Source organism: Pagrus major, chromosome 8 (genome assembly GCF_040436345.1).
Source record: "Pagrus major chromosome 8, Pma_NU_1.0".
Classification (NCBI taxonomy): Eukaryota; Metazoa; Chordata; class Actinopteri; order Spariformes; family Sparidae; genus Pagrus; species Pagrus major.
Genome location: NC_133222.1, coordinates 28,192,729 through 28,218,147, shown reverse-complemented (window position 1 = coordinate 28,218,147; position 25,419 = coordinate 28,192,729). Strand labels below are relative to the sequence as shown.

Below are 25,419 nucleotides of genomic sequence, written 5' to 3'. Positions count from 1 at the left end.
GTTACTGAACATGGAGCAGACAGACAACAGAAGCAATATGATGTAATGTGTCTGTGGTCAGAGTGTGTGCGTGTGTGTATGTGTGTTCATGTGCAATCTTTATGTCTAGGTTGAGAAAACAATGTTGACCCTTTATTTAGCTCATTGGTTGGTAACTGTTTTTTTACAAAAATGGCAAAAATACTGAACTGCAGAATAACAGTCCTGCTCTGCAACACTGAAGATGTATTTTTTAGCATTCTAATCATACATGTGTAAAAATGGGTCTGTTTCGCTGTATACCCTGTAATTTCTATGGATGAGAATGGTGTTTTTTTTATCCATGACTAAATTAGACCTGTAATGTCAGTGTTGCTCCACTGGCTAATTTTAACAGTTCTCTGCCCACTGGTTCAGTTTGAACATTTAGATGTGACTTTTAAGACAGGAAACTATTATTGGATTTATATTCAGGCTGAAACTGAAAATATCTGATGACACGAGTAGACCTGTATCTAACATACACACAAAGGTGGATGTTAAATCCATGTTCTAGAAATAGATTTGCTAATCTTCATTAACTTTCATTGAAAGTTCACACATTTTAACTCCAAGTGCACACAACAGTCTGTCTACAGGCCTCAGGGCGAACCTCTGCATATGTGAAATGGAGTTTTGTGGCACCAGAGGGCGCTGCATGAAAACTGATAAACTGCCTTGAGTGATCTTACTTTAGTTAGTGACAGCTAGGTTTGAAGACTACAAGATTGAAATGAAAAGATTCTGTGGGTGTTGAGTTACAAGTGATCTTACCAGACTTCTGTAGAGGATAGCTCCTCGAGGCTACATTAGCCACTACTACAAGTAAGAAGAAACCGTGGAATAAAAGATGATATCTCTGTTCTGCTGCAGTGATTCCAACAGTTATAAAGGAGTGTTAGCCTTTGCCTAAAAGTTAACCCCAAAAATGAAAATTCACTCACTATCTACTCACCCCCAAGTTTTTTGTAGTCCACTAAACATTTCCGGAGTTCACAGCAAAACAGCGTTGCAGCATTGTCCGAAACAACTGAAGTAGATGAGGACTTGTTTTAAAAAGGAAAAAAAAAAACAACTCCAAGAATCCAAGACTCCAGAAGCCCCAAGAACCAAAACTGATTTGAAAAGCCGTTATTTAGATTTTCAAGCCTTTGTTGGGCTTTACTTGGTCCTGCTCTGCAACACTGTCAAGGCTTTACTTGAACTGCTAAGCTAAAAGTTCAGCATCCCTTATGAAGTGGGTGCACAAGCTCAACTATGCATTGAAGATGTAAATATTGTCTTTTCAAAAAAATCTGGGTTCCCTGGGCTCCCAGAAACTGGGATTACGCCGAGCGAGCTGTATGGAGTTTTTTTTTTTTTCGTTTTAAAGTGTTATGTGGACTCAACCTCACCCGCCTCTCCATCAGCACGGCGGCTGAGTAGATAATTAATTAATTTTCATTTTTGGTTGAACTCTTCCTTTAAAGCATAGATAGGGAACATTCATTTGGATGTTTCTGGCGGTCCCTGCTGGACAAAAGCAGCAGTAGCACCACCACCTCTTCATCTGGAGACGTTTGCGTTTGTTTTGAATGTGAAGAAAGCTGCAACACTTTTTTAATACTAATGCTGAGTACAGAGCAGCTTCTTTCCTTGGGCGGTGAGACCTCAGCACTCTGCCATAGAAAATAGTTTTAATTTTATGACTTATCTGACTTTGATATGTCCAAATCCCACCCAGGTACAGCCATAAAGAATTATTATAAAGAAATAGCCAAATCTTCTCGCTGATGGTCTCATTTGCTTATGTAGGTCACACAGAGGCATCAGTATGAAACTGAGACTGTTTCAGAACCAGTTTAAAACTCCTTTCAGTAGGAAAGTTATAAATAAATCATATGAACCATTTGATGAAAGACAGAATCAGAAAATATTTTATTACTCAAACATGTTTTTTTTCCCTCAAAGTTCAAATAAACATCTCAAAGTTTTAAAACACAAACAGCGATATAAAATCTGACCTACAAATGAACTGGATAATTATAAACTGTGCTCAAACATTTGCACACAAACATTTCAAAAGCACGTTTTGCTAAAGATGAAGAAACATGCATGCTGGTGCTTCAGTGAACCAGCCTCTACTGTGACTGATAGATTTAGACTCACGTCCTGCTCCAATGAAACTGCAAAACTAATGGTTTCAAAAAACCCAACAAAAATTGAGTTTTATGACAAAAACCTCAAAAGAAGGCATTCTTTGGTATGATCTATGGAGGCAGTTTTCTCGTCCTGTGCAAACCTTTGAAGAAAATATATAAGTGTATTTATGCGGCCATGTCCACAGAGACAATCGCACTGTGACAGAAAGTTAAAGAACATTGAGCTGAACGAGTGAAGCCTGGCTAGTTGATCCTAAGCCTCATATTTATGTGAAAAAGCTCCAAAGATATTTTACATTAAAATACAAAACTGTTGACTTATTCTAAACAACAGACAGACAGAAGCTGTTATACACACTGAATGTTCAGTATTTACTATTTTAAATAAACACCCCGTGTCCCTGTGCTGTGCCCTCCAGGGGTACAGATAGAGTTTCATCTGAAGGACCAGCTGTCCTCGTGTCTGGAAAACTCTGGGTCCTGCCCAGCAACTCGCTCGCATCAGAGACTCGAATACACTGTCAGACTTTTACTAACAAACTCAGATCCTTTCCGACGCAGCCCTGAATTTTCCTTTGCATAAAGACTACACACATTAATACAAAGAGTCAGCTCCAGTTGAGGCGGCTCGACATTCATTCAATAACATCAAAAACACGAAAAAAGAAACATCATCAAACTGAACTGAAAAAATGGCACTTTTGAAATGTCCATCTAACCTGAAAGAGCACAGAAACACTGATGTCAACTGAAGATACAAAAAAGACATTGAGAGGCTGTTTAGTTGGTGCACAAAGTGTCTGAATCTGTTCAGTGTTCATTCGGATTATCGTGCTGTAGAAGAACAGCATTTGGCACTGGAGGCCATTTCTCTCTCAGAGGTAGAGAGGCTGCTGAGGATTTGACTTCAGGCACTGGTGAAGGTTTTTATGGACAAGAAAATAGCTGGTGCAGGGTCCCTCTGTGATCGCCAGCTGCTGACAGCAGCACAACGGCTGGATAATCTTCACCCAATACGGACGCCTTTACTCATAGCCAACGGGGCCTGTCGCATTGCAAACCTTCTCTCGGAGGATACACAAGGGATTTCTTATGCATCCTCCAGTATCTAATAATCGACTGTCAGTTATTGAAAGGAGATCAGTGCTCTGGTGATCACTGATTACAAGTAAATATGTCAAATGTATCAGACCAGGGGGACCCAAACTTTTCCCCCTTAAACTGAACTTTAATGCTGGGCCATGGGGCTACAGGTCCCTAAACTGACCGATATTCTGTGTAAAATGTCCCTCTGCCCGCCACGCTCAGATGATGAAAAATAATAAAGAATCATCTGGTGGCCATAATCTAACCTTATGGGGGCAAAATTTGGCGTGGTAAGACCAACGAAAAAGCTGCTGGAATCCAGGAATCATGTTCAGCTGACATGTACTGTAGTTATCACAGGGCATAAAAAGATGTTAACGTTCTATTGATTTACTGTATTTAGCATTAAAATGGTGCACCAGTTAAACATCATATGTTGGACTGAAACGCCACATCTTCTTCTGCACATGGAGCTTGGTTTGACATGAGAGTTGACATAAGAGCGCCTGAATGCATCAGTTTTTGGTCTCTGTGGGAGAAGAGCAGCAAACCCTTAGGTTCTGGAAGGGATCTACATTCTTGAGCAGATTGTTTGAATCAGTGGAACTCTTATTTTAAAGGTGCCCTGTGGAGTTTTCTTGTAAACAAACAAAATATGTGAGTTTCTCACCTTCAGTTCTAACACACATGTTGAGTGCATTTCCTTCTACATAAAACACTTGCAAAGCCAATTGTTTACATCCATGTTTACCACTGACCCACTCATAGAAACATTGCTCTATAGCGCTACTAGTGGTAAATATGTATATATATATATATATATATATATATATATATATATATATATATGTACATATATATGTACATATATACATATATATATTACCATCAAAAACCACCACAAGGTACCATTAAAGTGGACTTTTTCCCCTTTTTCTCCCCTTAAAGGAGGATGACCAAGAGGGTGACCCATCTGAAAACCTTAACAACACCCTGCCTGTGTCCTACATCTTTACTGAACACTAATCCTTAACTAAAGGTTTTGAGTATGTGGTGTGTACATAGCAAAATTAAGTATCTCAAAAGAGTCGGTGTGCGTACTAAAAACATTTGATTGAGTGTACTGTCGAACACTATTCTCCAATAATGCAATGCTTACAAAGGGGCTACTCACAGCTGCACAAAAAGAGTTGTGGATGGTAGTTAAACTTCTTGCATGTTGATTGCCTTCGCTCAGAGCGCGTATTGCATAATTTGCTATTAATATAAAACCAAAGTATCGAGGCCTTGAGTTTGAGATGTTTTATACCATCAGATTCTGTCAAAGGTGCTTCGTTGTGGCTTGTGAGAGCTGGACATATATCCAAGGTATCCAGTCTGCCACAGTATTCTTATCAAACAGTGTTTTATATCTAGAACAAGGAAAAATGCACAGAGTTTCCAGGGAGTGCTGTGTCTTTGGTTTGTGAACCATCTAAAAGACTATGAATGATCAGCTGGGTGGCAGATTTGGAGACTCTCTGGTTGTTCTGCACCGTGAGCAACACAACTGATTGCATGTTTGTAGTGTTTTATCTGAAGATGAACAGAGTTCCAGCTACATCTGAAAGAAACTTGTGTTTGTATTTGTGGAGATCTGAGGAGGGATGAAAGCTAATCTGTGACAACCGCTCCTCTTCTCGCCAATCTGTTTCCTTTCCGTGCTCCTCTTCTCTCTCTGTAAGCTGTCTTAAAAGAAGTATAAAAAGGAGATCTGTGCTTGCAGATCCACCGTCTTTGAACAGACTGGTGTCGCCTCGTCTCGTCCCTTTTAAACGCCGAGGCTGCTGCCTGCCGGCTTCAGCAGCAACATGAGGTACAGTTGTGTCAGGAGTGTGACAGTTCAGATCCACCGGTGTTTCTGCTGGTTAGTCCCCTGAGTCCTTACTGTCAGAGTGAGGAGTGTACTTCAGTCGAAATGTCCCTGTGAGACACAACAGAGGAAGTTGAATCTTTGTAGTTCCCAAATTATACAAAGACATGCAGTCATAGGTCCTGTTTGCTTGATGAAAAACAGCCTAGTCTTATGTATTTATGGATACATTTGAGGTTGTATGACATTCTGTGCCCCGACTGCAAGAGGTGCCATTATCAAAAGAATAGAGGTTTGAAATCAGTGTGGTGAAGATTCAAATCATTATAACTTTATCTTTGTTTGATATAGAAATCTAAATGTTATTAAAATTCAGCCTTAAAATTTATATAAATCCATCAGGTAATTGAGAAATCTGTAGCAGAGCAGAACAGATGAGGATAATATATAAAATGTGGGAAAGAAATACAAAATTAATGGTTAATATTGTTTTTTTAGGTAATCAACAGTCTCACAGTCACAAAAATGATCTTTAACATAGACACAGATATTTGCAGTATAAACACTGGTGACTGTTATTAATTGATAATAGGGATTTCTTTTAAGACCACTGACTAGTGAGATGGATCATCATCTTTGACATTCAAATAACATTCATCACATTTTTCATTATGGAGTCTGTGTGTGTGTGTTTTTAATTTAAACTGATTAATAGATAATCCCAAGTGAATAAAATAAACATTTAAAGCATGCATTAAAGTACAAAACGTATGTGATTGTTAAAATGGCAGAAGGGTTTCTATTTTGTGATTTGTTAACATTTAATTATCAACTTGTCATATTACACATTTCACAATTGGTTAAAGAATAAGGAAGAAGGAAGGATAGAGAGTTGCCCCTTCCAGTGTGCCCCATGCGCCCTTATATTGGCAAAAAAATTGTACAGTAGTCACTGGTGAGAGACATTTTTGATCCCGTTTGAATTGAGTCATGAACTACACATATGATGTTTGTAAATTTCAAAGATAATTTTGCAAGTCAAGAAAGTAACCATTTGTTATAAGAGAGTAAAGTATAATTTATTTTAGTGTAAACAGCCCAGTGAACTACATCGCCTCGTTCAATACACGTCACCTCGGCACAGAAAAATGATTAAAGAAGGTGAAAATGTGGCAAAATTGACAGCTGCAGTTATGTGAAATGAGACTTCAGTTCTGTGAGCTGCTATTATACAGGACCAGGTCTATAAGGGTGCAGGTATGGGATTTGGTGACCGTTAATTGAAGTGACGGTGTGAAGTCTTTCTAATTTCGTATTTTTAAGTCCTCTACTTCATTAGTTTCATAACAAACTGCGACTTTCTTGAGATGAAAAATGATCTTTTAAATTGACCATATGTGTGATTCATGGCACAATTCAAACGTGACTAAAAAAATATTTGTCTCTCTGCATTGACGGGGCACACGAGAACAAAGTATAATACACTTTTTAAATTGATCAATTTATGAATTGATTATCACTGAATTTATTGAATTTATAATTGTAGCAATGTTTTCACTCACCTTGCTGTGCTGAGTCCATGGGCGGCTGTTTGCACTCCTCTGCTCTGTGTCCGTTGGCACCACAGTTATAGCACGACAGACTCCCAGCTGCACGTTTCTGGCTTCCCAGCATGCCATGGGGCTGGTAAAAGGCAAAGCCCTGCTGCTGGTCATGTGACAGGGGGCTGTGGCGGTACAGGGGCGGTGGCATCATCATCGGGTAGGAGAAGGGCGTGGCTCCGGAGCCGGCATTAGTGGATGAGGCTATCAGGGGGCTGAGGTGGAGTAGAGGACCCAAGGTGAAGAGGGACGGGCCAGCTGAGAACGGCTGCAGGTAGCCGGCCGCTGCGTATCCAGGCAACGCCCCGTAGGTGCCGCAGTTCCCCCGACAGCCACAGGAGCTGCAAACACACACAGAGGGGGCGTGGCCTGAACTTTGATCCAATGAAGAGGCAGAGGAGGAGGAAGGGGAGGGGCTTGAAGTAGGCTGGGGTGGGTAGTAAGTGTTGCCGGGTACCGCAGCCACAGGAACGCTGTTTGCAGTTGCCATGGGAACAAAGCCACCACCACTAGTTGAGCTGCCAGACTGCAAGCCAGACTTTGTGGAGGGACAGGAGGAGGAGGAGTAAGAAGAGAAGGTGGAGGAAGAGGAAGCAGATGGGCAGGAGTAGTATCCAGATGGAGAGGGCGTTGAAGAGGACGAGAGGTGGAAGTGCAGAGGGGGATGGGAGACGTGGTGGAGGCTGTTGGAGGTGGAGGTCATAGCAGCGCTGGTTTCTACCATCAGACCCACAGCACCTCCCGCCAGGCCACGGCAAACCCCCGAGTCCTGCAGAGTGGAGGAGCCGTCCATGTTGAGGCCAGGGAACAGGTTCTCCAGCCTCACCCCCATCCCCACATTAAAGCCTCCAGCAGCTGGTGGCAGGCCCGAGCCCAGCGGCTTAGTCCTGTCCTCCGTGCTCAGCGGAGGGGGCCTGGGCTTACGCGGAGAAGTCAGGATGCGTGCTGGGTTTGGGACAGGGGAGAGCAGGGTCTGGGGGTAACTGGCCTGTGGGTGGTAGGGAGACTGCGGGAGGCCGAAGGAGCAGGAGGGAGGGAGAGGAGGAGCTGGATCTGTTTGTACAGGTAAGACCTGGGCTGTGGGGCGACTGGAGCCTGTGGGGCAGCTGGAGTTCAGGATGAAGAGACAGGACCGGTCCTTCTCAGGACCCCCTCCTGCTGCGTCTGGACCTGACACACCTGTAACACAGATACATGGGGGTGTTTTTGAAGCTCATCTTAAAAGGTCATTAATAACATTTTTATGTAGACAAATCATCAAGAAAATAATATATTCAGATAGCTTGTAGTAAGCTGCAAAATAAGCATCTCTTTTCCTTAAAAACATTATCATATTTGTGAATGAATCAATTAATTCATTAATTAATTTAAAAATGTTTGTCGGGTCCAAAATGAATGTTTGTTTATGTCTGTGTAAGAATTCTGACGGTTTGGTCAAGCTTCTACCAACGTTTGTATCTGTGTTCGTCAGCAATCAACAGTTGTGGTAGTTGCCAGTTTGTGGAAAAAAACCTAGAAATGGCTGAGTGCTACAATATGCACCCAGCATTCTGTACTGCCCTAATGTTAGCTAGCTAGCGTAAGCAACGTTAACGTTAGCTAGCGTTGGTACAGCAACATTTGCTAGCTAGCATTAGCTAATGTTAGCTAGTGCATAAACTGGCTTGGAAAGATGATTCCAACAACAACACTGTTGTAACGTGAATGCAATGAAAGGAGGGGGATAGGATACCACTTTTAGTGGTGTAATAAAAATATAAAAAAACATTTAATGTGTGTATGCCTAAATATCAGAGAGAGGAAAACAGGAATCGTGAATAGGTTTCAATAAAATCAAATCAAAAATGTTTTTTTGAAAAAGTAAACAATAACTCAACTCAGATTTCCTCATTTTAATAATTAAGTTACTGGATTTGTGCAGGATTCCCACTGGTGACGCAATATTTCCAGTAATATGACACCAGGTGGTTTGCTGTGATACTATTGTCAGAGACATCTCAAAATATCAGACCTATCAAAGGATACAACTTATAGAAACAGTTTGTGGCATGTTAATCTATATATAGATAATGTTTTTACGGTAAATGCAATATAAGAGAAACAGACATGTCTTAATGTTTTAACAACAAGGGGAAAAACTAGGGAGATTTCTGTTCAGCCCATATTAATGTTAATTTATGCTCTTTATTTTGTACATCAATGGGAATACATTGATAAAGAATTAAACAGTAGGAAAATGTGCAAAATAATAAAATGGGGAATATCACTATCAATATGTCCACTTTCAAGATGCTGCATTTTAGAATTTCAAACCCATTCGGCTACTTTCCTTTTTTCAGGATTATCACTCTGTAATGACTCAATCGTCCTGTGTGTAAAACTTACGCCTGTGAATGTCTCTGGTCCTGTCGAAGGTGGAGTCACAGCAGAGTGGTGTTCGGGGGGAGCAGGAGGAGCTGGAGTAGCCTGAGGACGAGCTGCTGTCTGTTGAGACGGGGTGATGATGCGGCACAGCGTCCACCTCCACTCGCAGCTCTCCTGAAATACATTTCAATACACCACAATATTAAGTTGCATTTACATTGTTTTTGGGCAACTGGTAGAAAACATTTGTCACAACTAAACAATGTAAACTGAAGCCAAATTAGCAGAGACAACCAGCTTTGTTACCTGCAGTGGAGGTGGGATGTGTTGAGGGTCCCATGTGACTGGAGGGTGTGACCCTGGCAATGCCACCGCAGGACCGTTTCTCTATCTTCATCTCCCTGCTGAGGACACACACAGACAAAGAGGTGTGAGGCATGTTGTGCTTCCTCCTGTTTTGTGCACATTAATTTTCTAAGTAGATTTTTAGCATAAATATGAGGGGGCAAATCATTTAATAAGCTCAAATAAGAACAAAATATCCCATTAAGTCCGTCCAGGTCTTTGTAAGGGTTGAAAGGCAGTTTATGGTCGCCTCTCACCACCAGGGGGAGACACTGTCCACTCAACATGTTCCTCTGGTCCCAACAGCTCTTCCACAAACATCTGCAGACACTGTCACATGGAAAACCACTGCAGGAACTTTCCATTTTCTGTGTCTTGTTTAAGCATGCTCAGACACAAACAGTTACTCAGGTGTTGCCACCTGCCTGATGGAAAGATGTTGATACTGTGGATGGAAACACCAAGATCAAGAGATGAGAGAGCAGGTACACATGTGACGAACCCAGGTGTAGGTGTGTGTGTGTGTGTGCATGCGTGCGTGCGTGCGTGCGTGTGTGTGGATGTGTTTATGTAAGTAGCATAATTAGACGCATTTACTTGCACGTCCATGTTTTTGTGTTGTTGCATGTGTTTCTGTTGGTTATCTCCTCATAAGTACATCTTATCTCGGCAGCCCACCTACAGCTGGTTAACCATTGATGCTTTCGGGACCAGTAGTGCTGAATATTTGCTGTCGAGATCAGCAACTGATCAGTCTGTCTGTTAATCGTTAATAGGACAAAGCAGCTGCTGATTTCACCATGCCCTTCTATTGTAAAGGATACTGAAATGAATGCCAACAAGCCTAATTTGAACTCACTCATATTATAGATTTAACAACATAAACCCTGTACGTAGAGTAACCTCCTACACTGTAAAGTGAGCAGTTATTTTAACTGAAGCTCTACCCTGGGGTAGTAACAGCATCATTTGCCAATACATCCTGTACCAACCTGTAACGCTAATCAAAATTAGCAGAAGCATTTGTTAGTGCAGAATCTTGGTTTTTTTTACCACATTTTCTTTTGTGCACCGTCAGTTCAAAATTTGCTGTCATGATTCTCTCCAGATGTTCTCGTAGAGACTGAGCATGTGAGAGGATGCAGGCTGAGCCACTGTTGGCTCACGAAAACACAAAGATGGCACTCAGGAAGCAGGGGAAAAGGACACTTAATGTAGCACTTTCTTGTTTCCCTATAGATTTAATTTTGTTCTAACAGTGACAGATGGTGGATTTTTCTATGACAGACTGGCTATCATTTACATTTCAATTATACCATGTTTAAAGCTCACTCTGCATTCTGACTGGCCAGAGGCAGGCCTTATTTTCAGATATATACTATACTCTTATTAGATTTCAGTGCTGCTTTTGTTGACCATACAATACTACAGGACACTAGAAAAACGAGAAAACTGGGTTGGGCTCTCAGGCAAAGAGCTCAAGTGGTTTAAGTCAACTCGTCATAACAGGAAGTACTTTCTCTCAATTGGTTATTATGCATCGGACGTGTGGGGTTCTCCAAGGCTCAATCCTCGGTCCTTTTCTATTTAACATTTACATGCTTTCACAGGCCACATTATACAAAACAATAATATCAACTTTCATTCAATTATGCAGAGGCACCCACCTTTACCTTCCTGAGCCATTAAGCAACTACATTCTCATAGATTATCTTTCCAAAGGAATCGAGGAAATACTATTGGATGCGCCTGAACTTGTTCCAGCTAAATGGAGTCAAAGGTACTTGTCTTTGGCACAAAAGAAGGAATGCTGAGAGTTAGTGCTCATCTCAACTCTCTCTTATCTCTGAAAACCAAAAACTAAGCCATCTTGGTGTTATCTTGAACTCGGAGTTACTATTAAACAGCCACGTCAAATCCATCACTTTCTATTACAAAGTCCACCACCTTAAAAAGAAGAAACTAATTCATACCTTCAATTCCATTGGGTTAGATTAGCGTGATGATATTTTCTCAGGCCTCTCCAAAAAACAAAAAAGGCTGAGAAAATGTAGAAAATGTCTGACTATAAATCACTCATGGACCATTACATCTCTCTTTCTTTAACTCTATGAACCATCTCAGCCTCTCAGGTCATCAGGTGGAGGCGCTGTGAACTCTTTGTTCTTAATGTTTAAATGTCATTTAAAGGTTGCAGGCAAAAATCCTTGATTATGCGGCATGTTTTCTTAAAAAATGCGATGGAATATGCGGGATATTTATGCAATTTTATGTGATGGAATTGCGGGAATTTGCAAAAATTGCGGGAACTTGCAAAAACTGCGGTTTGATGAATAAGAAAAAAAAAAGTGATTCTGTTACTAGGCTCGCTAGGCTACTACCTTAATGTAAAGAGTAATTTCTAATGACTTCCTATGATAAGCAAGCATACTACATCACAGAAAGTGCTGGGAATAATTAAGTTCTCAGCTTTCCGATGTTGCACTTCATAATGTTCCCAAGGCAACAGGAGGAAAATGGCTGCTCTTGTGTGAAGTAAACGCAACATTTTTCAACTTTCTGCGAAGATATAGGTGACTTTTTTGCAACGAAAATGCGGGGATTATGAAATCATGCAAGCCCCGCATACTTCGCGCATATTTCACGCATTTTGCGTGGAAATCGGCAATTTATGCGGCCAAAGTGCGGCGTCTTTGAAAAAATGCGCCCCCCGCATAAATGTGCAGACTTTGGCTGATTATGCGTTGAATTATGCGATCGGATAATCGCGTTTTTCTGGAGGGACTGTTTAAATCTGTATTTTTCATCTTTGCTTGCTTTCCAGCAGTCTTCTACTTCGCTGCCTTTGTTGGCTACCAGGTTACCACCTGTAGATTGATGGATCAATGCAGGTGGCTGCTTGTGCGCGTGCATGAGAACAAACAAAACAGGGGCCCACTCATAATATAGTCATTGCTCTATAGTGCTAATAGTGGTTAAAAACTCCACAGGGTGTCTTTGAAAAAGGGGTATATTCTTTTAATTAGCATTTTAATGTCTTATTTTTCATGTTTTTTATGCATTATGTAAATCACTTTGAATAGGCTTTGTGTGTGGAATACACTGCCTGCACAGCTCTAAATTAATTAAATGGAGCAGCCTCAGCACCACATTACTTTCAAGGCTATTCGTTCCTCATGTTATAGGGCTTTTACTTTTTTAGAAAGAATTAGTTCAACATTTTGGGAAATCATTTGCTCATTTGCTATCTGGCCGAGAGTTAGACAACAACAAGAGTGCTCTAACGACTCTGTGAGGACACTCCCACACAGTTTTAAAGCCTGCAACTCAACTCCAGTTAGTTAGAACTGAAGAAGAGGATGAGATGTGGATGAGAGGTGAAATGTCTTCAAGAAACTGAACTGTTTATTTTAAGTTAGGGAAATGTTTTAGCTCATCAGCCTCTGCATTCTAAGCATTTTTTCAATAAAAGATAAAAATTAAAGCCTCTTAATTACCACATAAAAACAAAACAATGTTATGCCTTGAATACAAATACAGTGGCATCTGCAGCTTACTCGACTGACTTTTGTAGCTCCAGTTGAGTCTTGAGTTTCTTCTTTGCTCCCTGGGTCAGGTCGTACTTGTTCAGGTCATCCTCTGTCAGCCCTAAAAACTGCAGGTAACAAAGAGAAACCAGTTTAAAACTAATAAACATGTATAAGAAGAGCAAACATAGTGGATTATTTGTGAGTTCAAAAGGCTAACACAGGACCAAAGCTTTAAATACTGAATTTAGGGACTGATTGAATGTACTTGTTGTTTCCTGTAAGGTCTGTTGAATCAATAAATTACAGAACAGAACCTAAAGCTGACCCACCTCCTCCATGGTGAGCTGTTTGAAGACGGGGTAATACTTGTGAAGCCGAAGCCTGCGGAGCCAGTCCAGTATCCCATTCTGCTCTGGGGTGTTGGGCTGGGACTGGCATGGTGCCTGTGTATGGGACTGGGAACGGGACTGGGAATGTGAGTGGGATGTTGGCAGGGAGTGAGACAGGTGTAGGGACTGAGCCTGTGCGCTGGGTTGACTGCTGGTTTGTGGATGAAGGTGGTGCTGGGAGTGCTGCTGGGGCTGAGAGTACGAGTGCGACTGAGTGAGTTGGGGATGCGGCTGGGAGGAGGGATCACCTCCCACAGCCATGGAGCACTGTGCTGGTAGGGTTGGCACAGGGGGAGGGAGGGAGGAGAGCTGGGGGGAGTGCTGGGGAGGAGGAAGGGAGGGAGGTAGAGGAGGAGGGAGGGAGGAGAGGTGCGGGGAAGGGCGAGTCAAGACAGAGCTGTGGGTGCTGATGACGGGTTGGACACTGGCCACTCTGTACACCGCCCTGAGAAGAGAAAGACAGTGTGAGGGGGAACAAATGATGATGATGAATGATAGAAGAAGAGAGAAAACAATCTTACCTGTTAGTTCCTCTGTACTGAACCATACAGCCAAGATCTGAAGAACAGAAGAAAAAAACCTTCATCGTCTTCATTTTCACCACAACCCAATGGTTTTAAACAACTCGGATTAAATTCACTCGAAGAACTAGCAGGTAGACCCGGAAACTGCTTGTTTAACAGAAAGAGTAAGACACTGACATTTACAGTATCTTGTTATTGTGTTGTTCCTACAGGGCCAAACTTTGGCCTCAAATCTTACATAACACACAAAATGAAAACATCTGTATCAAATTGGGTAATACACAGTGAGTTAATCAGAGCATCACAACACTGTGTGTTAATAATAGAATTTCAACTGTCGCTAGATTTTAATATAAAACAGTAATGGATTTTAAGCAAAAACAAGTTTGCATGTCCTCAGGATTACATAAACAGGAATGAGAAAACAAGCAGAAGCCAGTATCAAAACGATCTAGATAAAGAATGACTTCTGAAAACTTTGATTTCATTAAATATGCTGTATTACTGTAAATACTGAATGAAGTCTAGAGTCAGACTTCACTTCGTTTATGTTTGACTGCATCGGTTTACTGTTTATGTTCTATTCTGATCCTAGTAGGTTTACAGCCACACTTAACCAAGTCCACAGGGGGCCTCAAGTGGACCTTCTGTGGTTTCAAGTGCTGTAGGAACCATCAGAAAAATGTTATTCAGGCTGAAAAAATTCTCGTGAATGCCCTCTCGAGTCGGGACAACAACTTGGAAAGTCTGAGAAAATTTTGGTTCACGAGTTGCCGAGTTGACGTCATATGATGCTGAAACACGGGCTCCATACAGCTTGTCTGGTGTAAAATTTATTTGAGTTCAATTGTTTAGAAGAATGCTGTTTTGCTGTGAAGCTCCAGAAATGTTTTGTGGACTATGAAACTTCACCTGACTTTCCATCAGCATGAGGGTTAGTAGAGAGTGCGTGCATTGTCATTTTTGGGTTAACTGTTCCTTTAAGGTTCATCAAGGAGACAACTTATCAAGAACTACACACACATCTGGTTTCATTTTGCTCTTGTCTGGAAAGTGCTTTTTGTGCGAGTGCTGTGTTTTTATTGAGGTGAACCCATTAACTAGAAGTACACAAGCAGTGACCAATGTGTTCAGAGCAATAACTGTGATGTAACAGCCTCATATTGAGTTTATGAAGAATGGACGTGATATATTGTGGTGGAGGGCAGAGCTCTGTGTGTTTGTGGAGGCATATTACAGCATAGTCAGACACATTCATATTAGCCTGGGTCCCTGGGGTCTCCTATGCACACACACATACACACACACTGAAAAGTACAAGTACACACAGATACACTGCACCGATGGCTATAAATACTCTCCGGGATTAAGTCACACTCATAGAATCAAACACACACACTCACAGTCACACACTCTAACATGAGGTCACCACACTCTAGGCTTCCCAACACAAACATGCCACGCTGAATTCCCACACCAGACTAAAATAGACCCCGTCCGCTCCCTCCAACACCTCACAAAACACAAACTGAAAATCCTGCCTGCAGTCTCACCTCTGTCACCTCCTCACTACCACCAACCAACACCTACACCCCTGGCCTTGTCCTTTCCATTATGTCTTTTTTTACTCCACTCTTTCTCTCACCTCCAACTCCAAAACCCAGACATGATATCTTTTATCTTGCCCTTTTGCCCCGTCCCTCCTTGGCATCTTCATTGCCCACATCTAAGAATAGAGATCTCCTGTTTTATATCCCTGCGGCCCTCTATAGTGTCTTACACACACTCATGACATCTGCAGTTTAATCCTATCTGATGAATTCTGCGACTTATCATCTCTCATTTCTCAACATCTTTTTAAGAAAGAAACAGAAATGAAATAAAATCCAAATTCAAAATCTCATTAAGAATAAAACAAAATCAAGACTTACTAGAGCTGGAGGTGAATGGGCAGGATGGAGCTACAGGAGCCGTTGGAAGGGAGGAGGGCAAAGGAGGGAGGGAGGCAGGACAGTTGGGTGAGAGGGGCCTGGTGGAGGTGAAGAACAGCTGGACACTGTGGTGCTGGAGGACATGGCAGGGCAGCGCTGTCAGACACCTGTGCAGGCAGTGAAACATGACAGCAGGGGGACAGACAGGGAGTCAGACAGACACAGGGAGGCCAAATAAAGTCAGCTATAAGAAGAGATGCTCAGAGTTGGATTTTTGTCACTTATTTGATAGCCAGACAACCAGAAAGCAAGTAAGGTGATGTTCACGAGCAGCTGCTGATAGCAAAATGATACGATTTGTGTTTTGTATTTTGCAAATATTATATGCCATGCACAGGGATTTGCATTTAGACAAGTACATGGCGATTTAATACAAATTCTAGCCAGATTTCACTGCGTTGATTAATTTATCAAGTTTTATCAGTTCCGCCTTCTTAAAGGTGTTCTATGTAACAATTAATAGCAATTTATATTTATTAATCACTTGTTTTTTGGTCATGTGTGAGCAGATTGTAATAACGTGAAAAATAGGACCTTCCCTGTCTCTCTAAGTTGCCTACACAAGCCTGTTGACAATTTGTTTCAGTTGTTTAATGCTGCTGGACTGTGGATTTCTTTGTGAAGGACTCAGATTGGATTTTCTGCGACAGTCCACAGGATGTGTCTTTATGCACGTTCTCAAGAGCCTTGTCTCAGTGCCTCTCTCTGCTCCGCTAACAGAGAGCAACAGTAGCTAACGTTAGTTTAGAAACGGAGTCTGCTAACATAAACTAACAACTGACTTCCAGCACAACACAGAAGTTCCACAGAGCTCCTTTAAATGTGAATATTTTCTGGTTTCTTTACACCCTTATGACAGTAATCTAATATCTTTGCACTGTGGACAAAAGAAGATATTTTAGGTCCTTATCCTGGGCTTTTGGAAACACTGATGGAAATATTTTCATCATTCTATAGATCACACAACTTACTGATTAATTGAGAAAATAATAATAAAGCAGCAATGAAAAAAGTCATTAGTTGCAGCCTTCGTGTTAGTTGAAGGCAGTAAAGTACCAAGAAACAATGAAAAGCATCAACACAACATAGTGAGGAGGAAGACTGTAAGCAAGCAAACATAGATGTAAACAGTGCAGAGTTTAAATAATTCAAAAATCTGCTTTAAACTATACATATAGAATAAAATGTGTTTGATGTTAATCACTGACCCAAACTGTACTTGATCTGTTGTAAGTAACCGAAATCTCTGATGAGCCATTACTGACAGAGTTCAATTAAATTCCTTTCTTATCTTCAGCTGGAGCACACCTCACCACCATAAAACAGAAACAGAGAAACAGTTTTCATAGACAAAAATGTACAGGAAATGTTATGTGACTAACCTGGGGTCCAGCTCTATGGACTGAGAGAGGAATTTCTCCACTCCTTCATCAGGAAATGCTTGTGACAGCTTCAGGAGAAAAGTTCAGCGATTAAAACATGAAGATTTACAACATTAAGCTCATTGTGTTATCACACTTCTATGCTGATGACACTAAGCTTTACATCCCAATAAAACCAGGCAAACAGCTTGATATTTTATGTAATTAGGATCAAATATCTGTTAACCATGAGTAAATGGGAAAAAGATGACAAACTAATTTACTAATTTTGAATGAATGGATGAGTGTATTCTGAGAGTGTTATTATGAATCAGTTAAAGTGTGTTTCAGTGGTGGTCCTGACCTGAGACAGCAGCTCTGTCACCTCCTGCTGAGTTCTGACAATGGATGACACAAAACCGTCTGACCAGCTGGCCTGAGGGGGGAGTGAAAAGGAGGCAAGGTGAGGAGAAGAGAAGAGAAAAGTTTAGGTGATGGAGTAGAAACCCAGGTGGAAAAAGGGGGTAAAAACATGAAGAGATGAACAGAGAATTTTTTGGAAAAGTGAGCAGGAGTGATGTGTTTTCGGTGTTTAAACTGGACCCACCTCAAACATATATTCACTGCTGTCTTCAGACTTGTGTGTCACTCCTCTCAGCACCACCCTCTCAATCAGCGCTGAAAGGGGCACAGATCGTTTCACAGATGATTAACCAGATGACATGTTTGTGACAGTTGCTTTAACACTTCAGTCATTTAGGGCTGATTAGTTTAAATGGCCTAGAGGGGTTTAAACATGGCCTTCTCCCATAGGTGATAAGTCATATAAGGGCAAAACTAGAAGCTGCTGAAAGGTGAAGGAGAGTACTATAACAATTTGTGTACATTGCAGAAAAACAACCTGTTTGATAGAACTTTCCAACAGTTCATAATCTAATTTGTTAGCTTATTTCTGAGTATTATTACCAATATGTCACTTTTTGTCATTTGCAGTCCATTTTAAGAAGTGGAAGAATCTCGTTGTTGCAGTTCATTACTCACCAGTCGGTAAGTTAACTTGAGCTTCTGTCAATATAATACTTGACTGACAGGAATCTAATTTACAGCTATTTTAATGCAAGTCATTATCAAGCCACACATTCAGTTCTTCCAGTTTCTTCAATATGAGATTTTGCTGTTTTTCTTAGCTTTATATAACTCTAAATGGAATATCATTGTGTTTTGGTCTGTTGGCTAGACAAATCAAATCATTTGTCATTATTTTTGGGTATATTCAAGACTAAACATTTTAAGAGTGCACAATATTACAATATATACCATCAGGTGATAGAAATGTGTCTACCTTGTTAGGCAGGCAGGCAGTGTTACAAATCGAAAGAGCAGGGCTGTTTTTCAGTATGTTAATATTGGATTTTTGTATCATTTTTTGCATTAACAGTGAAGTACTTCACTGGATCAACAAAATACAAAGAGTCATGTCTGTTTATTTTGTCCATTAACAATTTCTCAATTGATTTCTTCTAAAATGTGTTCAAACCATGTATCAGTACTGGGACATACAATTACATATACGTGAATAGATGAATTGAACCATATGCCTCTCCAAAAACATTTAAAACTTAAGACTTTGGAGATCTCTGGCTGTGTACACTCACAATCCAGCAGGAAGCTGACTGAACATTTTGTGCATCAGATGAGGCAAAACATCTTGGCAACAACTCTACCATGTACATATGTATGCACTCTAATTTTCCACTTTGTCTGACCGCGCTGCCAAATCGCTCCCAACAGCTGCTACTACACAATTCATTCAGGATGGTGCTCCCCACCTGGGATTCAACCTCCCCAAATCTGTCTGGTCCAACCTGGAATCTGCCCATTGGCTGTGTGGAGCTATTTGTATCAAATTTAAAACACAAGTGCTGACATTAAAGACTATTAACCTCGAAGTAATGATTCAGCCCTCGAATCTGGTGCCAAATCCTCTCACTCCTGGTTCTGAAATGACATTTCCATCACAGACCATCACAGGTTAAATTATCCTCCCACCCTGTCCTCACTAAAAGAAAGTATATGACCTAAGAAAGTGTTTGTTTTTTAAGGATACATGTGGTCTTAATTTTAGGCAAAAAACACTTGTTTACAATAAATATATAGATGCAAATCTGTCTGTAGTCACACATGAGTGAGGACTGTATGCATTCACATGTCTAGTTCTATGTCTGAATGCATGCCTCAGGTGCAGAGGCAAGTTAGGGCTCCTCCACTGCTATTAGATCCATGCCATAACATACAAGGTGAGTTGAAGTGGTGTTAAGGCTAAATAGATAGTGTGTGTGTGTGTGTGTGTGTGTGTGTGTGTGTGTGTGTGTGTGTGTGTGTGTGTGTGTGTGTGTGTGTGTGTGTATGTGTGTGTGTGCATGCAGAAGACCTCCAGGTATTGATTCAGACATATTAGACTCCAAAAGCCTCAATCTGAAACCACATGAGGCGTGCAGGAACAAGCAGCAGGGAGGGGACGACATTAGCAAAGGAGGAGACGAATAACGAGGGGGATAAAGGAGTGAAGAGGGAGGAGTCGCTCATAGAACACACACACACACATCCCTCACCACCTTACTGTGTGCCTGTTGGGCAGCAGCTGTGGAGGGCTCTAAATGCCGCCTGCCATTCACACTAATCTAGGCTGCCACACACACACACACACACACACACACCCACACACACATGCTGATGAGATGATCAAAAGAGTTTCAGTTGTAGAGATAATACTGCATATTGATCAACATCCCTCATGGTGTTGCCTCTTTGTCTTTATGACTTTACAACTAGTTTATGCTTGTGCTAAAAAATCACATCGTAAAAGCAACACGAGGTGTGGCTCATTGTGCCCGAGGTAACTAACACTCTAAACACACACAGGGAAAATGGCAGGGCATGGCATATAAACTTAATTGTGTGCGCCTGTGAGAATGTGTGTGTGCTTCTTTGCATTTGTGTTTTATGTGTTTCTACATGCTGACTGCGACCACATTATGTGTGTGTGTGCCGTATGCTGCTGACAGCTATGTGGTGTGACCATGAGGTAGTGAGATAGTTGAGTATTGTGTTACAGACAGAGTTAGAGGGCCAAGACAATAACAGACTGGGCTGGAGAGGCTCGCCCCACCTCAAACCGCATACTGTACACCAGCTGGTCACTGGGTGATTGATTTCCAATACATGATAATGGAAGATATTGGAGATGATCTAATCATCTTATGAAAACCAATAATGTCTAATCAAATGTCTGTTGTGTAGGAAGAGATTTTGGTCTTATTTAGGGCCAACTTTATTAAATAATAATGATACATTTGCATTGCAAAATATAATAATATATTGACACTGTATCAAATGACTATGTGTAATATGTAGGGCTGACCCAAATGCTTTGAAGCTTTGAAGCATCCACCATTGCCATGGTAATCAACATCCCAGTCATCCACACTGAGCAAAGGGCTATGACGAGCGTGACTCTAGCAAGGCGAGGACAGTGGCTGATGACTCTCATTAAACTCATAATTACAATAAAGGTAAAGTATTAAAGCAAGTAACAAGTTTGATAGCCCCAGTGTCAAAGCACCAAATATTCACATGTACTGTGGCTGAAAGGCTTAAAGCCTCTAAAATCTCTGAGCCAATGTGGGTAATTTTGGTTTCTTTTTGAAAGTCATTTCTGTTTCAGGGATTACTATACCATGCCACAATGGGGTAGTAACATGCTGGTGATGGGTCAAATCACACAGGTGTGTCACCTTAGTGTGTGGAGAAGTAATAATTCTTACCGCAAAAGTAATATTTAGTTTCTAAATATTGCAGAAATACGAACACAGCAAGAGACAGAGACCAAAACAGAGCAAAAAGGAGATGGAATATTGGACTTTCATACGTAACACGGAAGGAAACAAAGACAACACCAAGTGAATACTATTGTTGCACCATGTCTGCTGATTATGTACATAGGCTTATTGTTTGTTAATACGTTAGCTCTAAGACCTTGGCCCAAAAACAACAATGAAACAAAGTTGTTATATCTATCTATACCTACATCTATGTACCTCCGTATGCAGAGAGTGTTGTGTTGAGATACTCTGAGATTTGTTCTGACACCCCAATACACAGGAGGTGAACTGAAAGATTGAATAGTAAATTCAGCTTAAACTTGTCTTTAATTATTTTTATTTAATATGAGAATGTACTGTAGTAATGCATACCAATAGGATTTAGCATAACTGAACAAAAAAGTAAAGTATTATCATAATAGTGACTGTTGATGCAGAAGCTTTGGTGATGACTGCCTTGACTGCTCACCCTGAACCTGAAACCACGTGCATCCTTAAGTGATATACTACACGGCAGCTCTCTCTCTCTCTCTCTCTCTCACACACACACACACACACACACACACACACACACACACACACACACACACACACACATACACACACACAAACTTAAGCCTCAGGGCAGCATTCTTTGTGCTTAGTTTTAGTGTTCAGATGTGCCAGCATGCCACATCTTGTTCAACTGGGCTTAACTGAATGTATAGCATGACACACACACTTCATGACGATACACACAGATGGAGGGTGGAGGCCAACCATACATACATACATCAAGATTAAGAAAAGCACAGCGGACAATATTTCCATAACATAGCCTATATGTACCGTAAATAGTACAAGACCAAGTACAAGTAATGACTGCTCCAGTAGCTCACCTTCTCCTGCTTTCCCCTGGTGGTTCTTGGTTGGTGCTGCTGCATCCTGGCCTTGCCCAGCAGGTAGAGGAGGTGGCAGATGAGGAGGAGGTGGCGGTGGTGGAGGAGGAGGGGGAAGAGGAGGAGGTGGAGGAGCGAGGTCTGGTTGAGGAGGGCTGAGCTCTTGGCTGACCGCTTGGTCTCGTCGCCCCATGCTGACCCCTGAGCCTGGCCCTGAGACTGCGCCTGCCTCTCTGTTCTGGCTCTGCAGCACAGGGGTGAGAGGTTGTTCAGTGAGAGAGAGGTTAACACCACAGAGCAGAGGTGGGGGATAAGTAAATACAGTACAGAAAGGCATTAACTCCTCAGACTCAAGTGCAGCTTGTTTGCACACTGGAGCATGTGTGGTATCAATATAACATTGACCTAAAAGTGGTATGTCTGTGGTTAAAGATGGGTCGACTGCAAAAAGGCAGATAATGAATTCTGCATCTGCGTCCATGTGAGGACACTGAAAAAGTCGCACACAATTTCCCCCCATTGCTCAACCAGTTGCCTTCACAGTCTCACGTGGGCACAAAATCACACACAAGACAACATTCAACAACCGTCTAGATGAATGTAATGCTTAAGCTCTGTGCTGTCGCTGCTTGAACAAATTCAAACACTAAGCAACGTTCTCTGCCGGGCTGGCACAGGGCTAAAACAAAGTGAGGAGAAAGATCTGGCAGTGCAGAGCAAACCAATATTTAGCTAGGCTCGTCAACCGAGAGGGTGCTTTTATTTATAGCAACGTCCTCGAGGAGCAGTTGTAGGGAGAAAGAGTTGACATCCCAACACACATTTAAACATGGAGCCGTCTGTTACTGTTGGGCAAACTGCTGCTCCGATTGAAATTAGGGAATTATGTGATTTGCTCAAGAGCACTTTGAGTAAAAGACCCAGATCTCCCACCAGGCATTTCTAACCTGGTCTAGGAACTGCAACCTGAAAACTATTGCCATTTCCAAACGATTCAATTATAAAACAGGAAACGCCTGTTTTCAAAACTGTGTTGGGCTGTTTCACTCCTGCAGCGCAGCTGACTTTGACTTCACAATGAGTTGGATAACTCTTTGACAGGACAATGTGGGCGTTGCATTATCAGGACCAACATGGGGAAGTCAGTCAGTCATCTGTCAAATTCTGATGACTGACAGCAGGTGATTCAGCACTTTAATGCTTCTAATGTTTAAAGTCTCTGGTGTCACAAAGAGCTCACAAAGAAATAACTGATTCCAAGTGTTATTAGAGTTATAAGGCTGCAAAATCCCTGCACTCATGCTGACACATATACGTGGGGTTAGAAAATTATTTACATGAATATATACATTGCTTATATATATATTGACTACAAAAATGCTTCCGGAACAGTTTATGATCAGTAGATATATTTATCAGTTGCTTAGATTTTGAAATCATACTAAAACCAGAGAGCATCTTACGATGGGATGACACCAGCCGCTACACTGACCATATTGACATTCCAGCCCATGACACTCAGTAATCACTGCTACAATATTTCATGAGTAGGCCTACTCAGAACCAAGGTTATTATCGTAAACGAAAACGAACGAAATGACGAAAACTAGAATTGAAAAAACATTTTCGTTAACTGAAATAAATAAAAACTATAATTAAAAGAAAAAAACGATAACTAACTGAAACTGTATTGTGTGATTACAAAACTAACTAAAACGAACTGAAATTATAGATAAAATTCCCTTCGTTTTCGTCTTTGTCAATTTCGGATTGATATGAAATCGATTTATTTCGCTCAAGCAATTTTACGTGAGCTGGCGGCGCCATATGGCACCTCACAGTCCGTCACTTCTCGTGTAGAGCCGGCCAGAGTCGGCTTCTCTTCGCCCCTCTACGGCAAAAAATGGCGTAAAAACTAAACTAAAACTAATAAAAACTAAACTAAAACTAAGCATTTAGTAAAAAACGAAAACTAACTAAAACTAGCAAACCCGCTCTAAAAACTAATTAAAACTAACTGAATTAGGGGAAAAAAAAGTCAAAACTAACTAAAACTAAACTATAATGAAAAATCCAAAACTATTATAACATTGCTCAGAACTCATGGGTTGATCTCAACTATGAACCTGTAGAGTTTTGTGACTCCTTCTTGCACAATAACAAAAATCTCTCCACAGACATAAAAATATATAAACACCTGGCATATACTCAAAACTGCGTTTGTGTCTTAGTCCTTGCTACAAAAGTCTCCAGGACCATATCTTGCCACGAGGACACAAGCACACACAGGCGCACAAGTTGGAAACAATACCAACCCCAGTATTGAGTCTAGTACTAATATAAAACTAGAGACCATCTTGCAATGGGTTCACACTAGCCATGATGCCCGTCAACATGTTTGATCAATGACTACTCAATAGTTATTACGAGTATTTGTTACTGTATTTTTACATGAGCCCACACCCATCATTGAACTTGGCCTTCATTTTATCTCAACTACCCACCTGTAAAGTTTCATGACTGTATCTTGCACTGTTGACAAAATCTGTCCACGGACAGACAAACACCTGGCAATTTACTGAAAACTACTTCTGTGGTAGTTACCACTACAAGAAGTGTCGCCAGGACCACATTTTGCCATTATGACACACACAGACTCATGAAGTTGGGGGCGGCAATAGCTCAGTCCGTAGGGACTTGGCTTGGGGACTCAAAGGTGGCCGGTTCAAGTCCCACTCGGACCAAAAAAAGAGTATGATGTGGACTTGTAATGGAGAATACTAGTTCACATCCTGGGCATTGCCGAGGTGCCCTTGAGCAAGGCACCGACCCCTAACACTGCTCGTTGGGCGCCGTTGCAGATGGCTGCCCATTCACTCGTTCTCCTCTATACACTGTGTGTGTGTGGGTGTGCATGCATGTATAACGTGAGTGATAAAAAGAATTTCCCCTTGTGGGATTAAAACAGTATAATAAATTTAAAAAATTTAAAAAAGTGAAAACATTACCAGCTGATGCTGGAGCCTTCACACCAAAAACGAATCGCAGCAGAGTCCACTTGGAAGTGGACCGAGACCAGTTGTTTAGTCCATACTGTACTAGGGCTGCAGCCAATGATTATGTTCATTATGGATTAGTCTGACATAATGAATCGATCAACATAATGAATTACTCGTTTAGTTTATGAAAAGTCAAAGATAGCGAAAAAATAGTTGGTGTTGTGTTTATGTCTTGTTGTACTGGCTGCAAGTGGCCAAAAAATCTATCAAAGTATGTTTCAGGGAAAATAAGTTTGTATCATTACAAAAGATTTTAATCAACCACATCATGAATTGAAAGCAAAAATATCCCAATAAACCAAACACGTGCTATTCCCTGCAATCATACACATGCACAGCATGAGGCAGTGGATCTGAAAACAATTAAGTGAGCTACTGCCACATCCACATGTTACTTGT

General features: G+C 41.2%; 1 protein-coding gene across 2 annotated transcripts in view; it reads right to left on the bottom strand.

Annotated features, from left to right (window-relative positions):
- Positions 1 to 1,906: 1,906 nt before the first annotated feature.
- zcchc14 (zinc finger, CCHC domain containing 14) overlaps positions 1,907 to 25,419 on the bottom strand; it is a 32,656-nt gene continuing 9,143 nt past the window's right edge. Inside the window, exons 3-14 of one of the 2 annotated variants that reach the window (XM_073472014.1) lie at positions 21,962 to 22,205; positions 17,810 to 17,880; positions 17,567 to 17,638; positions 17,224 to 17,291; positions 15,782 to 15,948; positions 13,848 to 13,884; positions 13,267 to 13,771; positions 12,965 to 13,062; positions 9,369 to 9,466; positions 9,084 to 9,236; positions 6,660 to 7,877; positions 1,907 to 5,208 (exon numbers count right to left, since the gene is read on the bottom strand). In XM_073472014.1, the coding sequence (XP_073328115.1) occupies positions 5,153 to 5,208; positions 6,660 to 7,877; positions 9,084 to 9,236; positions 9,369 to 9,466; positions 12,965 to 13,062; positions 13,267 to 13,771; positions 13,848 to 13,884; positions 15,782 to 15,948; positions 17,224 to 17,291; positions 17,567 to 17,638; positions 17,810 to 17,880; positions 21,962 to 22,205 (2,787 nt within the window). In that variant the 3' untranslated portion in view covers positions 1,907 to 5,152. The remainder of the gene's footprint in view (positions 5,209 to 6,659; positions 7,878 to 9,083; positions 9,237 to 9,368; positions 9,467 to 12,964; positions 13,063 to 13,266; positions 13,772 to 13,847; positions 13,885 to 15,781; positions 15,949 to 17,223; positions 17,292 to 17,566; positions 17,639 to 17,809; positions 17,881 to 21,961; positions 22,206 to 25,419) is intronic. The other variant, XM_073472015.1, reaches the window with a different exon arrangement.